The sequence below is a fragment of the Typopeltis vanoorti genome, chromosome 20 (genome assembly GCF_054136105.1).
Source record: "Typopeltis vanoorti isolate ZY-2024b chromosome 20, IOZ_Tvanoo_1.0, whole genome shotgun sequence".
NCBI lineage: Eukaryota > Metazoa > Arthropoda > Arachnida > Uropygi > Thelyphonidae > Typopeltis > Typopeltis vanoorti.
The window spans coordinates 91,499,244-91,516,855 of record NC_143568.1 but is presented as its reverse complement, the minus strand read 5'-3'; the positions used below and the strand labels follow the sequence as shown (position 1 = coordinate 91,516,855).

Here is a 17,612-nt window from a genome sequence, read left to right as displayed (position 1 = left end):
GCAGATAACCACCAGCTTCCTTAGTAGTTGACTCACTGTTACATAAAATAAATAATACTTTGTAGTGTTCTGACTTACTGGGTTTCGAAATTCTTTTACATGGCTTTACTGAAAACATTAAAAGAGAAAAAAAAAATCATTAAAAGTTAGACAATAAAGCAACTTATTTTCTTTTTTGATAAAAGTGTATCCTACAGATTCTCCAAGAGCACTTTCTTACAATTTATCATATTCCTACCCTCTTGCATTTACAGGGTGTTCGGGATAAATTTGACATATTTATAATTAATTATATTTTTCCGTAAGTTACATGTATTAACACACACTTCTCTTCATTTAAAAGTTTGGACCCTTCTTCATTCACATACAAGATGTCAGAAAGGATGGATAGCTGGAACCCACCTGAATCATGGAAGAGAATAACTTGTATCATGATGATTCGTGCCCGCCATCAAAATAAGGATATTACGACTGCTGCCCAATGCTCCCTGAATACAGTAAAAACAATCAGGCATGAACTAGAGACTTGCAATGGGATGACTACGAGGATGTAGCAAGAAGAAAGATCCCTAGCAGACGATCTGATTGCGTTCGTACAGCAGAATTCCTCGCAAATCTGCAGGAACAGGTGTTGAAGAACCCTGGCATTGGAATTCGGGCTTTGTTCGTGGAGTTGCTAACTGTAGTCAAGCCCTGGATAACAAGGGTAGGCAATGGTAGGCCGTATGTATGGCAGCAGGATTCGGCCCCTTGCCACACCTCTGGGAAAAGTCAAAAATGGTTGTCTGAAAATTTCTACGACTTCACCAGTCCAAATGTTTGGCCTCCAAACTCCCCAGACCTTAACCCCATGGATTATTTTGTATGGGGCGCAGTTGAAAAAGACACCAATCGCACTTCCAGTAATACAAAAGCCCAGTTAATGGATAAAATTAAAACAGTTTTTGCGGCCCTTCCCAGGGAGACTGTAGCATCAGCTTCTTCGAGGTTCCGAAGCAGAATTGAAGCTGTGATCGATGCTAATGGTGGTTATTTTGAGTAAATCTTGTTGATAGTATTGTAATTAACTCTGCCTGTAATGTTTTTTTGTCAATTCATTAAATTTAATAGATACAAAGAAGATTTTTTTTCCTTACGAAACTGTCAAATTTATCCCGAACACCCTGTACAACTATAATTTATCAGCATAGCATTTCTGTAAATATACTTGAACTACCGGAACTTCCAAGTTCCGACAATACGGGAAGTATCACCGGAAAGAGACAATGGAAAATGAAAGATTACACGTTGTTCTGTATGCCGACGCATTATTAATACATTCGATTAATTTCCTTTATTATGAGCAGTAAAGTTAGTCATCGAGGATAAATTTCGAGTAGCACAGTCGGAAGGGCGACGCATGTACTTTTCTTTGGGAGTAAGAAAGAAGAAAAGCTATGGCGGCAGTATGTTGTTATCTGCTCTCCAGCCGGTTTTTTATTTTTTATTATTTATTTTATTTTAATAGGGAAAAATTCGTCTTCGTATGAGCAACTTGCTTCCGTTGAAAACGCCTTAAAGTTAGAGATTGCAGTACGAAGTAGTTATGCCTTTGTAGTAAAAACCTTAATTGGGAGGGGAAACAAAAAGATGGATTAGGTTGGATTTATGACCTTTAAAAAAAAAAAATGCTAAGTTTCGTATAGAAACAAGTTTTCCCTTACGAAAAACATGTTTGATAGAATAGAGTTATGAGCGGACTGTGTGTGTGTGGGGGGGGGGGGGAAACCGATTTTAAATAAGAAATAATAATTATGTGACACCTCCGAGGGAGTCCAAAGACTGATCGAGGAAGAGCGTGTCAACAGTTCCCGTCCAACTATTAGCCGCGCTCAAACTTGCTTAACTTTTTGCATAAGCAATTAGTAGCAGAGGCTCTACCAATCGACTAACCTTTGCCCCCACTGAAAAACAGAAACCAGCTTTAGCTTTGATATAAGATTGACATAAGTATTCTCCAATAGTTCAAATGCTGGCAGCCTGTTCATCGTTTTCTTGGTCTAACTGTTCTTTTCATAGTCGGCGCCCAGTCTCTTGCTAGTTTAACTTTTTTTTTTGGGGGGGGGGCATCTATTAACATGTTGATCCCAATCTCTCTCTCTCTTTTAAAATCCATGCATTTATGGGTTGTAATTGACATTCTTCATAAACCTTTCATGTTTTACTTTATTGATTATTTTTCTTAAATGTTTTCATTTCTCGTGTTGTATTTTTGATGTTTATCTTTGTTTCACATGCATATCAATATTGGTCAGACTACTGATTTATATATTCTTACTTTTGTTAGATCTTTATTTTTCCATATAGTTGGATTTAAACATCCTGATATTTTATTAGCTTTCAGGGATTGTTTTTCTTTATCCTGTGTTATATTTTCACTTTTTTTTTTTTTTTTAGATTAAGTATATGGTTAATATCGCTAGTCATCCAAAACCTACTGTGCTTCGTTTCAAATGGACAGACATCTTTGAGATGTTATCCATGTCAATTTAGTTTCTTGGTCATGAATAATATACAAGTAGGATTTATGATGATGGATATTTTCTCTAAATATTCTTAAAAAAACATGTAGATACAATAATTTCATTGTTTAATAAGATACGTTTTGAAATTCTGCTCAATAGACACCCCTAGTCTTACCAAATGCGAGATGTGAAATCGCACTTCATGAAAATAGTAAAAAAGGAGATATTCTAAAATGATAAATTGGACCACTCTGAATATAGAGAAATTAAAACTTAGTCAAGTCAGTTTTAAAAATTCCGCACATGCCATCTATCTTCTTCATACAATAAATTGCTCCAGGGGAAAAAAAATACATACTCATCACCTTTCTAAAACACATCTAACGTCAAAATTCACCGATGGTTGTTTAAATCTTGAACAAAATAAAATAACTAGCTAATTGTCTTCAGGTGGGAGGTGAACTTTAGTTCCTGGTGCGAGATCCCCAGCTAAGAATGAAGGCTCAAGTGGCTTGAAAAAGCACCATATTTGGTCTCTGAAACAGGGTTGCAGGTTACGTTAAAAAAAAAAAAAAAAAAAAAAAAAAAAAAAAAAAAAAAAAACCTCTGTCCAAAAAGAAACCGAACTTTTCGAAAATAGAAGAAACTATTGGCGTCACCTGTAGTGTCTTTTTGTTGTCGAAAGCCGCAACCGCAGCCTTCATTAGTGTTGAATGAACTGTTTTATGATTTTTGTTTCATTAGAAGCCAAGTTATAGTACCAAGAGGTGAGTACCAAGAGAGAAAAAAGACCCTTGGAATCGTAGAAACAAACCAGCATTACTTTTGACTTCTCCAAGCGAGAGATGACAAAAGTAATGCTGATTTTCGTATGCCCCTCTTCTGGTGGTCTCCACTCAGCACTCTTTTTCGGGCTCATACTCAAAACACCACGTTTCGTCATCAGTGACGATCGTTTGAGTCCTTATGAACGGTTTTAATGAGGTCCTTGCAGTGTTCAATTCGATACATTTTTTGGTCGTCGGTCAACTTGTGGGGAACAAATCGCGAATTCAATTTACGAAGGCCCAAACTCTCGGTCAAAATGTTGTGCACAGTTGATTTTGGAATCCCCTAATTCATCCTTAATCAATATCATGGACGATTTCAAGTTTTCTTTGATGAAATCACGCACTTTTTGGATGTTAACTTCGCTCAGCCCAGTTTTTGGACGGCCCGGCTTTTCGTCGTTCCTCAAGCGTCTCACGACCACTTTGAAATCGCTTAAACCACTCGTAAACTTGATGTACGGGTTAACAATTCATCACCGTATGCTTTTTGAAGCATTTGATGCATTTCGGTAAAACTTACCAAGTTTAACACAAAAGTCAATCGAACTTTCTGTTTGAAACTTCATTTTCCGACCGTTCGTCAAAAGATACTGTCACTCTTGGCACTATAACTCGGCTTCTAATGAAAGAAATTCATAAACAGTTGACACAACACTAATGAAGGTTGCCGCTTTCGACAACAAAAAGATACAACAAGTGGCGCCACTGGTTTCTTCTATTTTCGAAAAGTTCGGTTTCCTTTTGGACTGAGGGTATGTGTATATATATAAAACTGGGAAAAAATCCTTAGCATGCCCACAGTAAATTTTTGATCCCCCCCCCACCTTTGTGATACGAGAAATGGGAGAAAGCCAAATAAGAGTACCAGAAATGGTAGTTTCACTAGTGAAGTGAGCTGAAAAAAGGTAGTACGTTCATTACCATTTCAGATATGACTCGCTCCCAGACTAGTAAAAAGCCTGTACTTACGTTACCACTATGAAATTGAACCAAGAAGGCTATGTCTGACACCATTCAAAGAATCTGATGAAAGAGAACTATCCTATATCATCTGGGAGAGTAATACACATACCATTCACTGAATTAAAAAAATTAATATAATACAGTTGTTTCTGTATAGCCATGTGACTGTCTATACCAATCCTCTGTGCATAGTTCAGTGAGATATGGGCCAGGAATAGCAGTCATTAAATGCTTCGGTCAATTGCTGCACACAGCAAGTTTTGTTTATCTGCATGAGCCTTCTCAGATGACAGCAATCTCCTTCCTGACAGATTGACTTATGACTAGTTAAGTCTCTTAGAGTAGCAAATGGGTTATTTTTCTACTGATTAAACACCCAAGATGTCTCACCTTTTGAGAAACTAGTCAGCTCTGCTGTTTCAAAAATCATGGCTCCAGCCAGGCAGGCAGGCACCCATAATAAGCCCTTTATCAAACTCCAACTCCAAAGGGTCCTTTTGTTTTTCCCCATTGTGATCAATATTGGCAGTTATTGGCCAGCAGCATTCTTAAATAATTGCTTAGAACACATGGTGATGCACGTGATCATTGCATATACACTGCATAAGTGCAATTTAAGTACATCTGCATGAAGGTTTCTAATTCAGTGGCTGGCATGCGTATAGACCTGCCACTGTATAGCACCTATTATGTTACATCATCTAAGCTAAAAGCATCATACTCATATTTATATATAGAATTTAAAGATTGCTTGATTAACAAAGCAGACCTGGCTTCTTTTATGATGGAAAAGAATTAAAAATTAATTATTTCAGATACTTAGGACAAATTTTATTTAAAGGTCACCTAGCCAATTTCCTAGCTTATCTTTTAAGCTCCTGTATAAGCCACACACAGCCTCTGAAAAATTCATCAGCATTTCTGACAAAAATAAAAGAACTAAGTCTTCAGCCTAAAGACATCTTGGTCAGTTTTGACATTGTCCTTATTTACCAGTGTACCTCTGACTGACACTCTCCAACTCCGAGCAAGCAACCATCTACAAAAAAAACCAATTCTACATATCGAAGGAACCACTGTGAGAAGCCCTTTGTCACCTACACTTGCCAATTTCTACTTAGAGCATCTTGAAGACCCCCCTTATTCTCTTCAACACAACCTTTACCTTCCTTTTGGGTATGCTACATGGATGATATGTCACCATCTGCCGAGACTCAGAAGCATCTCTATGGATTTTAACCAAAATCAGCTTACATCAACATGTCAACTTCACCATGGAAAAAAAAAAAAGAGAAGAGAAAATTAGCCTTCCTGGATATCCTCCTTTCCTGTATCCCATCTGCAATACTTACATCTATTTACCATAAGCCTACTTTTACAGGCTACTACATACAAAAGTCAGTCCATCATCCATATGCATCTTCAAAACTTTGCTCTACAGAGCAAAATGTTATCTGCTCCAATTATCAATCTCTTCAACAAGAATTGAAGATCATCCAAGCATAATACTACAGAATAGCTTCACCTCAAGACAGTTTAAATGCATCATGGACACTTACAAGCCTAACCCCAAGACTAGCATTTACAAAAGATCCTGAAAAGAGTTTACTCCCTACATTCTTTCCCATTAACAAAATTTCCTCCTGACCATCCACAAAAGATAAACAGCTTCCTCTTATCTCTGTGGTATTTAGAAGGTTGAATGCGAGTGCCTCTGTTCATACTCTGAACAAACAGGATGTTCAGTTGAAACAAAACTGAGGCTATGATAACAATGCTAACATGTAGGGATAAGGAGTTGGTTTTGCCACTGTATAAAGCACCGGTCAGACTACACTTGGACTACTGTGCTCAGATTTGATCACCTGATTTATGGAGAGAGAGAGGTGTTGAAGGAATGTGGATTGCAGAGTATGGTAGATAGGATGAAAAGAATTGATATGGTGATACAGATGTTAGTTAGTGAGGGAATTTTATCAGATTAATCCAGAGGAGATTATAAGAGGAGTAAAAGGTGAGAGGGAAAGAATCAGAAGCCATCCTTGGAAATTATGTAAGAATGTAGTGAAGAGAAGATTTTTTTTACATGGAGAATTGCGAGTAAATGGAAAACATTACCGGAATATGTTGTTAATGCAGAGAATGTTAAGGATTTTAAGATTCAGTATGATAAGCATGTCAGTTTAATGAACTTTCCAAATGAGTCTGCCAACTCCATGGAAGGTGTAGTAGTAGTAATAGTAGTAATAATAATACCTGAAAAATTTAGCCTTGTTCAGCATGGAGTGGACACTGATGACAATATCCTCTGGTCCAGTACTCACATCATCAGTGCTGGTTTAGGAATTGATTATCTTTTCACAAGCAATAATATGGCCCCTCCCCCATTTTTTATATATTGCTGTCATTCAATCATTTTATTTATCTAAAGTTTGTTCTTTTGTGTTTCAAATCATTCAATTTTATCTTCAATTGTAATCATTTTATTTCTTACCCATATGTATGGTTGCTTTGCTTTTTTTTTTTTTTTTTTTTTATAGTTGCTTCATGTGGCTCAGCTCTAAATAGGATTAATGTTCTTTCTTCTAGTTTGTGATTATGCTGTATACCAATGATGGCCCTTTAATTTATAGCCAAAATATTTTCAGTAATAATATTCTTTATCTTGTGAATATTGCTTCAAATAGCCATAAACAGTTGTAAATTATGGCTGTCTAATAATCTTTAAAACTTTATATTAAAAAAAAAAAAAATAAATAAAAAATAGTATGCCTTCTTGTTCCTAGCTATTAATGAACATGCTATCTATTTCATTTCCTAGTTGTCCATTGCATCTCTCAACTACTAAGTGCCTTGTGAATGAATGCAAAAGAAAACATGGGTAAGCTTGCAGTATGCAAGCTTTCTTCAAAAAGTTACACCAGCTAAGGCTTCAGTCCCTAAATTTGAGAAATGTTAGCTAACTATATCAAGGTTATACAGAATTGGTTCCATTATTATTATTAGTGACACCTCCAAGGAGTCCGAAGACTCATCACGGGAGGACACCTATTGTACAACTCTCCATCTCCACCACTACACTGATCCTCTACATCAGCACCATATACTACCCACCACCACAGCTAGTATTTTTTGTCTGTAAATTGCGTGTGTTCTGAAGGGCCGATTTGTCTGTATGCAGGATGAAAAACCAGAGTTTCCAGGAGGAAAAAATCCTGCTACCTCTGTATGAGATCAGCTAACTCACCTTATAATCTCCTCCTCCATACTTTTGAATGGTTTAGAATATTTTATTTTTTAGATCCTTTGTTATTTAGAATGGACATTTGGCCAATTTAAAGCAATCGTTTTGCCTGGTTGTGCTGGCTCAAAGAGTATTTTGTCATGATTTCCATACTGTGAATGCACCATTCAAAGCAACTTTGAAGGATAGTTTTGAAATGAAGGTAGCAAGTGATCAAAAAAGAACTGGAAGACTATATTCATGCTGCACACCCAGAGAGTATGCAACACAGCAGGGTAGAGCCAGACCAAAGTGTGGACTTTGGTCTGTTCTTTAATTAACTACTTACTGAAAATACTTCACTGCCATTGAGGAAGTTTCTGCTGAAGTGACAGTCATATCAAAACATAAGAGCAAGAGATATATTGACAGGCATAAAACTTATATCAGATGTTCAGGATCAGCGATAAGGCAGAATAGAGATTTATATTGAAGAACTTTAAATGTATTTTGTTAAAATGTTTTAACAAGAGGAATAATGTGCAGAACTTTTGAAATGAATAGCAGTGCTGTATTAGAAATTAAAAGCTTAATAAATAAATAAGGCATATCATGATTTTGAAAAATAATGTGGAAGACTCATGTCAGGACTTTATGGAGAAATAAAGCATTTGTCGTCCATACTTTTTCAATAAGATTAGTTATTTCATGTAAAGCACGAGGCCATAATTACATTGTACAATATCCACACTTACATGATTTTTTTTTCCCTAGATTCCAAAGTCTTATTAATGAACAAGAATATCAAAACTGAGCACAACATATCTGGTTTGCAGTTGATATGAAGTTGTAAACTTGTATCTTACTATCTATGTATTTGCAAAACTTTTGAAATGATCTTTACATATAAAATTTTGTATATGCATGTCTCAATTAACTGAAATCTAATAATTGGATTTAATATCCTCTGCTATAAAAATCAGCAGTGCAATTGTCACTGAATTAAGCTATGCAACAAGATAAATTATGATATCATTGGTTTTTTTAATGCATGGTATGCAGGTTAACATCAAAAAAGATAACAACAGGAACAAAAGCAAAAGATTAGATTTATGGAAAAAACCATACATCTAATCTTTTTCTAATTTCCTCAAATCTTTCTTTATACTCAGTGTTCCAGAGACAGAAACTGGTAACTTAGTCATCTCTGGACCAGATCCTTTCCAATAATCTCTTCATCCATCTGAAAAACAGATGACCAGGTCTGTGCACAGTACTCCATATGCAGCCTAATGAAGTCCTTACATGGTGGAACTATGTTCTGGTAACTTCTACACATCGGTGTCCTCTGTATTATGGCCATAATCCATTGTGCTGTCCTTAAAATTTTAGTCATGTCTTTAGGTTTTCTTATCACTTCACTTGCCATTCAACATTTTCTATTCAAAGCCTCTTGTAAAAGCAGATCTTGTGGCTTTACTCCTTAGTTCTTTCCTACTTTCCATCCTCTAAAAACAACTGCATATCACCATTCAAATCTTTACCAATATCATTAAACATACAAGTTAAAACAGCAATGTTTCCAAAACACATCTTTGGGACATACCATTAGTGGCTTTCCTCTTCCAGAATACTGCTCATATCTTGCTGATTTTATCCAATAGCCAGTCTCCAATCTCAGGACACCAATCTATTATTGAACCCCAGATTTTCTCTACATAACAAAATTATGTTTCACAACATTTCAAGTTTCATTCTAACCAATTTGCTGTGCTGCTTATTGGTTAGGCTTAATGCTAAGCTTTCACCTTTGCTGGTTAGCTGGGGATAGTGAATGAACAGTTAATTCCAAACAGTGATTGATGCTGTATGCCCAGAACAACTATGTTCAGCAAGATAATGCTGGATATTCCATCCCTAGAAGTGTTTCTAGAGTTTTAATAAATAGTTTCTTCAACTGAAAGGTAGGATGAGAGAGAAATAAGCATATTAAGTGCAGCAGGGTATTCATTATTCTGGTGCATTTTACAGTTATGATTCTTTTCACTGTAATACAAGATAGATGATATTGGCCACGATTGAGAACAAAAAAACAACCAGGATCCTTAATATTTCAGTGAGTGGCATTCAGTTCAGTGTCCAGCAAGCAGGTATGTGTACTTCTGAATTACAGATCAGTGTTCTGCTATTGAAACACAAGAAATTATTATTAATAGAAAAGATGCACTATGATTATATGGCAACTCTTTAGCAACAGTGTCAAATAGATTACTAAAAATGAACTTAAGTTAGACATTACTGAAGTTCCTCTAATTTCAAATCAATATAACATAGCATGCTTATTTTGTTTAAGAGCAACTCTAAGTGTTGAATTTAAGTGAACTCAGTTACCTTTTTAATTTTCATCTGAAATGTGTTCTTCATATTCCTGAAGATGCCACATCAGAATGGTTCATACTTCATGATAATATATCATTTTTATTTATCTGTCTGAGATTTAAATTATTTCTTCACTTCTGGAGCTTTTAAATTATTTTTTTTCTATATATTTTTATCCTTTATACTTGAATTAAACACAAACTATAAAAAATTAATTTCCCGACTTATTCTTTTATGGTCATTCAGTTTCCTTCAAGTCTTTAAAATATTTTATCCATAATAAATTTAGTTTAATCCTTTATCCAAGTGTGAGCAAACAAAGTTTGCACCTGAAAGTATCTTCAGGACTGGGTTAAGGTGGTACAACACCAGGACAACTCATTGTAAAGGTGGAGCAAGCTACCATCACTCCTATCCCAGGATCTCCCATAATGCAAAACATCTCCTTGTGAATATGTATAATGTTGTGCATTAAGGGAAGGGCCACTACCCAGACTAGTTTAGACCTTTATTGAGGTCTCTTCAGTGGGAGCCAGGCCCAAGTGGAGATACCAGGCAGAAGCATTAGCAAGGTCATCTCTACCTACAGGAGTTGCCAAAAGGTGTGCCACCTTTTTATTAAATTACTCTGGATTTAGAGAAAGATGTTGAAAGTTTATTTTTCACTTGGTTAGACTATAATAAATTTAGTTTAATCCTTTATCCAAGTGTGAGCAAACAAAGTTTGCACCTGAAAATATCTTCAGGACTGGGGTAAGGTAGTACAACACCAGGCAACTCGTAGCAAAGGTGGAGCAAGATACCATCATTCCTATCCCACACTTTGCTCACACTTGGATAAAGGATTAAGCTAAATTTATTATAGTCTAACCAAGTGAAAAATAAACTTTCAACATCTTTCTCTAAATCCAGAGTAATTTAATAAAAAGGTGGCACACCTTTTGGCAACTCTTATAGGTAAAGATGACCTCTCTATTGCTTCTGCTTGGTATCTCCACCTCTGGGTCTGGCTCCCACTGAAGAGACCTCAATAAAGGTCTAAGCTAGTCTGGGTAGTGGCCCTTCCCTTAATGCGCAACATTATACATATCCACAAGGAGATGTGTCTTGCATTATGGGAGATACCCACAAATCGACAAGGCCATCATAATAGACAGACAAGACAATGAAACAATGCTTAGAATATTGGAAACGATAGCCATAAAATGCGACGAGAGCTCGACCAACGTTCACCGATCCTACATAATCTCCAAGTGTTGGAAGCTTCACAACATAAAAATTAGGTCGCAACTCCAACCAATAGGCGATAACACAGACACTTTAAAGGCAGAAACACCAAGCCGATACGACATAGCATCCACTTCCTCCATGACCCACACGGTCGAAATGGCTCGCACCCCGTCGACCCTCTCCCCCTTTTCCCATAAATCCTTCCCCTAACAAACAGTTGCTATTTTAACCTCTTTTCCCACTTTACAAAAAAAAGCACTCTACCCACCCTTAAAAATAATATATATATATATATTATACAAAAAACCCTAGTTTTTTCAAATTAATCCTCCCACACCCCCCTTTCAACACCATAACAGCAGAAGTATGCACACTGCAGAAAGAAGACAGGCAACAATATCCAAGAAAAAGTATGTGAAATTTCTTCTATTATGCTATATATATTTGTCTCTTAAATACATCTGAAATGCCCTAAGAATTCTTGAGTAAAAAAAGCCAATGACATTAAAACAGGAGCACTCCTAAACAAAAACAGGCAAAATAGCCATAAAAATAATAGTTTAAGAGGATTATCGTGGGAGTTTTCCCCAGAATATCTCTATCTCTGCAAACAATTTAAAAAAAATTGTATATAGTGTAATGGAACTCCTCTGTTCTTTATGGTGCAAAGATAATGCATAATGGTTTACTTAGGTTATTGAAAAGAAGAATAAAAATCAGACTGAAAATAACTGAGGAAAATGACTCCATGGAGGTCGGATGTTATTAATAATGATAAAAAAAAAAAAAAACAGTATGGATTGAAATAAAACTAATCAGGAAAAAGTTACCATATTCCAATAAATCAAAATATCAGAGAAAAATAGTTACAATGGTATGGGACACGTATAGAATACTTACTCAAGTTCCCCATAATGGAAGAGTAGAAGGGAAGATACAAGGAAGAAGGAAATGGATGAATTATAGACAAATTATGCAACACTTCCAAGGATTCATCATGGAGGACACTCCATGATGAACATTAGAAATGCACTCCATGCCACTAGTGGTTCTTTGTATTTTTGCATACATGCATACAGGATGAAAAACCCCCTGCTATCTCCATATGAGATTAACTTGCCTTCAGTTGAAACAGCCCATCTAAAATTTGTTGTGACAAGAATCAAACTAGAGTCTTTTCCAATTGAAAGGTGCAATGTCCCATTATTCTTTTAACTGTTCTAAAGAGACAGTCTTGATTTAATCCTACCCAAGTGATAGCAAACAAAACGTTTGCGAAATATTTTCAAAACTAGTTTATCTGTGCATAGAGACAGATGACTTCACAACAAGCCCAAGTATTCCATAATGCAAAGCATGCTTCCTTTCAGATGTGCATGCTGCTATGCATTATAAGAAGAGTCACTACCCATGACCAGTTTTTAACTTTACCTAGGTCTCAATGGGAGCTAGACCTATAGAGATAGCTAGTTAAATCATTACAGCAAAATCATTTTCTCTATAGGAGTCTCCACAGTGCAGCTGGAGGCTCCTATAAAAAGATCTGGATCTGAATCCTATGACCAAGAACGTACTAGGAGCATAAGAGGTGCATGGAACCTTTATTAGGACTAACGGTAGGCAAGTTAGCCAGGCTCATATGGAGGTGGAAGGAATGGCTCCCTCCTGGATGCTGACCTCTCATCCTGCAAAACAGGCAAACTGGCCAGAAGAACACAGCAATTTACAGCCATAGATAATAATACGGATAGGATTTATTGCCTTATCATAAGGCAATATCAGATTTCTAAGAAGCCAAAAAGGTACTTGGCACAAGCCAGTGAACCTAACACCAAAAATAAGATCGTATATATATATCCTTTGAGTGTATCTATATCTAAATCCAAAATGACTTCTCGCCATATTACTAAAATACTTTTGTGAGCACCTCCTGAAAAAAAAAGAAGGGGAAAAAAAAAAACCATAGGGTAGCCTATTAGTCACGAAGTGGCAGCTCGTGGCTTGAAAACGTGGGGGGGGGGGTGCTGCAACTTTCGAAATATACACACACTGTAAGTACAGTGTATACGTGTTTGGATAAATTATCCAAATTATGGTAAAAATTAAAAAAAAAATTTAACATGAAAAAATATTGTTTATTATCGATAAAATTATACAGTTTGGTATAATTCAAAATTACCTAAGAATAAAATCCATTCCTTTAATTTTAATTAAAAGGAATGAATTTACAATTTTTGGCCATTACAATTAAATTTTTGTAATTGTAATGTCCAAATATTTAAAGAGACTGAGTAAACACGATAAGTACTACGAACACTACTATTGGCGCGAATTGCATATAACAACAGTGGAACTGCGCGACGGACAGTGCCGCATTACGCTAAAAGCTCGCATCTCAGTATGACGTGCATATGCTTGCGCGCGTAGCAATATTACACTGTGCTGCTAGCGGCCTACGCCCTCTTAAGTGCTACAAGATGGATTTTTAGTATTTTTTATACAAAATAAGAGAATTGTATAGGATTGTTGATGATAAAATTAAATATTTATACAAGGTGTCCCAAAATTCATGCAAGAAGTAATTTTGATAGAAAACACGGGTTTTTAATTAAAAATTGTAATTTCTTATTGATTCATAAAGTATACAGTATAGGGTTATGCGTGGAATAGCATATCAGGTAAATGGCCTCCACGGCTTTGCTGGCACATACGCACTCTTTTGTCGAAATTTTCCATGACCGTTCTGCATAAATGTGGTTGAATTTCGTTGATACAGCGCTCAATTTCCTCCTTCAAGGCGTGGGTGGTCGTGGGCTTGTTGGCATAAACCTTAGACTTCAAAAAACCCCAAAGAAAAAAGTCCAACGGCGTTAAGTCACATGATCTGGGCGGCCAATTCTGATCACCAAAACGGGAAATTACACGACCAGGAAATAACTCATGCAGTAATTGAATTGTTTCTCGGGCTGTATGGCATGTGGCACCGTCTTGTTGAAACCACATGTCGTCTACATCCATATCATGCAATTTGGGCACAAAAAACTGGGTTATGTCGCGATAGCGAGCACCATTAACTGTAATTGCCTTACCAGCCGCATTTTAGAAGAATGGACCGATGATGCCTCCAGCCCAAAATCCGCACACCAAACAGTGACACGTTGTGGATGCATTTGTTTCTCAACAATCAGTCGTGGATTTTCTGAACCCAAATGCGACAATTTTGTCGACTAACGAAGCCATCAAGATGAAAATTAGCCTCATCGCTGAATGATTTTGTTCGAAAAATAAGCATCCACTTGTTGTTCCATAATCCATTCAACGAACTCTCTTCGCTGTGTGTGGTCAGTAGGCTTCAGTTCTTGAGTCAATTGAACTTTGTAAGCATAAAGATGCAAATCTTTCGTGAGAATACGCTGTAGAGAGCTTCTCGAAATGCCCAATTCAAGACCACGGTGCCGAATTGATGTTCCTGGACTCTCAGCAAGACTCCCACGAACTGCTTCGATGTTTTCTGTTGAACGACGGCCAGAGTGTATAAGATCACTAATTGATCCAGTTTCCTTGAATTTTTTAATTAATCTTTTCACAGTTGATGACGTTAAATCACTATTCCGACCATATTTTGTACGAAAATTGCGAACTGTAGCTGCCAAACCTTCATAATTTTTAAAATATTGCTCAACAATGAAAATGCGTTGTTCTTTCGTGTAGCGCTCCATTTTTAATAACCCTGAACTGTCAGCTGTCACGCTGTCTTTTTTTCTCGTTGGCAACACTTTACCGCACAAATGGCGCTCAATTTAAATCTTGTGTGAATTTTGGAACACCCTTTATATCAAGAAAAATTGGGGGTCCAGCATTCTGCAGTGCCTATGCACGAGCAGCTCCTGCGAAGTGGTTTAAAATAAGCGGTTTATCATAACTAAAAAAAAAAGTCCAGGTTCTGTATTTCGTTATAACGAAAAAAATAAATAAATAAAAGTTAATTGTTTAAACCCTTTCGTGACTTATGAGCCACCTTGCATGTATATTATATCATTGCTTTAACATTAAATCCTGATTGACTAAACTTGCACATCGCACAGATTAGTTTTGAACATTATTCGTTGACTCATAGCCTTAACTAATCTGCCTTTAAATAATGGATGTTCCGCTTCCCTACATACATACACTTAATACAATATGTAGTGAAGTAGCAAAAACCTAAAATTACGAAATAAGAACTGCTTTCCGTTCATTGAACTTTCCAACAGCATAATTAGTGCGTTTCTTCGAGGAAGACTATTTTTTCTCCTTAGTCTTCGTCTCAAAATGCACATATTTAAAAAAAAAAAAAAAAAAAAAAAAAAAAAAAAAAAAAAAAAAAAAACGTAACGTCCAAACTAATCATTTCACTTCACGCGTGCGTGCTGACGTTTACAGGACAAAATACAGGTCGATTGTTGAGCAGTATATAAAGTTTTAACTAGGGTGCTTTAATGAATCGCAGTGCATTTCCTAAATTGCAACTTCCATCTAAATATCGTAAAAACCTCTTAACAATATTCAAACCAAAACAACGAGCTCCATCCACATTACAGAATATTCTTATGCCCAAGATAGATAAACGTTGAAAAAAATTTTCAGAACTCCAGACCCTCTAGCAATGAAAAATTTCCAAACTTAAGACCCAATATTTCCTTTATAGGACACTTTCAAAGCGAGAAGAATTACACACCATACCTTCCACGCCCGCCATCATCCAAACGTTCAACAGTAATTTCATAACTCTAGAAATATGTGGTAGGAAAGGTCAACGTTGGACAACAAAAAAGCCAAAAGGCATACTCTTCCATTCATAAAACTACCGAACAAAGTCCGTTCCAACAGATTAATCAATCCATCCCTTCCCCTCTCCTCTAAAAGGGATCTATTAGCATTTCATAAAAGGGTGCATCTCTAGAATGATGTTACAAAAGAAGTTTGATCATTTTCCTAACAACATTTTGACATTTTAAAGAGGTAATTAAAAGCATTAAGCTTCAGCAATCTCTTTGGACTGAAAATAGTTTATGAATTAAAAACATCGCATCCAATTAGTGTATCTTGCGATTTCAAACCGACAATATTGGTATTAACTACAATTGATAATAAATAACATAAATCCGCTTAACGCCTTTTATTCCCCTACAGGGAGTAAACCGTTCAATCCCCAACTTTTGGAGGCAGTTCAATCTCCGGCGGTAGCCAATCAGAGATAGCTGTCCCCAAGACAGTTGATATTAAAATAAGCGTTCGAAAAAGAATTTAAAAAAAAAGGAGACAAAACTTTAGATTAAGAATATTTAAAGTTTTTTTTTAATTTTTAATATCATGGGGAATGAGGGGGGGGGAAAGATGTCATATGACTTTGAGGATATCTTAACGCTGTCCAGATACTCAAAAAAATATTGTTGCTCTGTCCATCATTACATTTTAATGTAATTTCGAAAATGGTTGGGAGGGTTGAAGGAATACAGCTCACAAATCACGTAACACAAACCCTCCCCACCCCCCGCCTCCGAGGGGTTGCATGATTTATTATTACGTGACACCATCAAGAAGTCCAACGACTCATCACTGGAGGACACTGCATACGCAACCCACTGTAATCCTCCATCTGGAAGAACTCTCCAAATGAAATCGGTGAACTAAAGTACATTTTCACAATGACCGCATTATTTGAAATAAGGAAAAAAATAAACGAACCTATTTAAATAGTACAAGACTATCAAAAGATGTTAACTCTATATGAATTCGTTATCGTCTTTCATTTGCAACACTATCTAATTTCGCAATTCATTTTATCTTCTATCGAATGCATACTTCGAAAACGAACCTAGTTATTAGAAACCAAAGCTGCTGTCTGACATCACTTCAATATCTAAGTAACAACCATTATGATTTTTATAATTATCCTTAAACAGCATGACCTTCTTTTTAGCAGATAATTCGTTACGCAATGTCAATACTTATCTTACCTTTCTCATTTTGCCTAGCCTGGCGTACACGTCTTGGTGACAGGCTTCGTTGGTTCTGTAATACATATACTGTGGCCAGTGCTGAGCCATCGCGTTCTTCTCTCCCCTGCATTACCAGTCGATTTTCAAAAACAAAGTCCACACCATCTACTTCAACAGTTTATATAAACACGCACGTGGAACGTCCTTTGCTTCATCTCAGACTGAAAGTGTGTCAGACTACGATACAAACTACGGCAAAAAACTATACCCCCTTACCCCTAATTAACGCAAGCACACGAGACTAATGGTGGCTTTCCCGCCAAACCTCCCTTTAACAGGATGAGGTGGTATTTTCTGCTTTTGCGCATGCGTTGTTAACTACATGTCGCAGTTGCAATGACGTCAAGCTAGCAAACGAAGTACTACAGCTGTTACCAAGGCAGCACGTGCATTGGTAAATAGCGCCGCATGCTAACTTCTTCGAATAATTTTTTTTAAACAG

At 36.4% G+C, this 17,612-nt stretch overlaps 1 protein-coding gene across 1 annotated transcript in view; it reads right to left on the bottom strand.

Moving 5' to 3' along the window:
• Positions 1-17,429, bottom strand: part of LOC150095647 (uncharacterized) — an 88,111-nt gene extending 70,682 nt beyond the window's left edge. The window contains exon 1 of the mRNA XM_090410187.1: positions 17,129-17,429. Within this exon, the coding sequence (XP_090266313.1) occupies positions 17,129-17,218 (90 nt within the window). The 5' untranslated portion in view covers positions 17,219-17,429. The remainder of the gene's footprint in view (positions 1-17,128) is intronic.
• Positions 17,430-17,612: the final 183 nt, after the last annotated feature.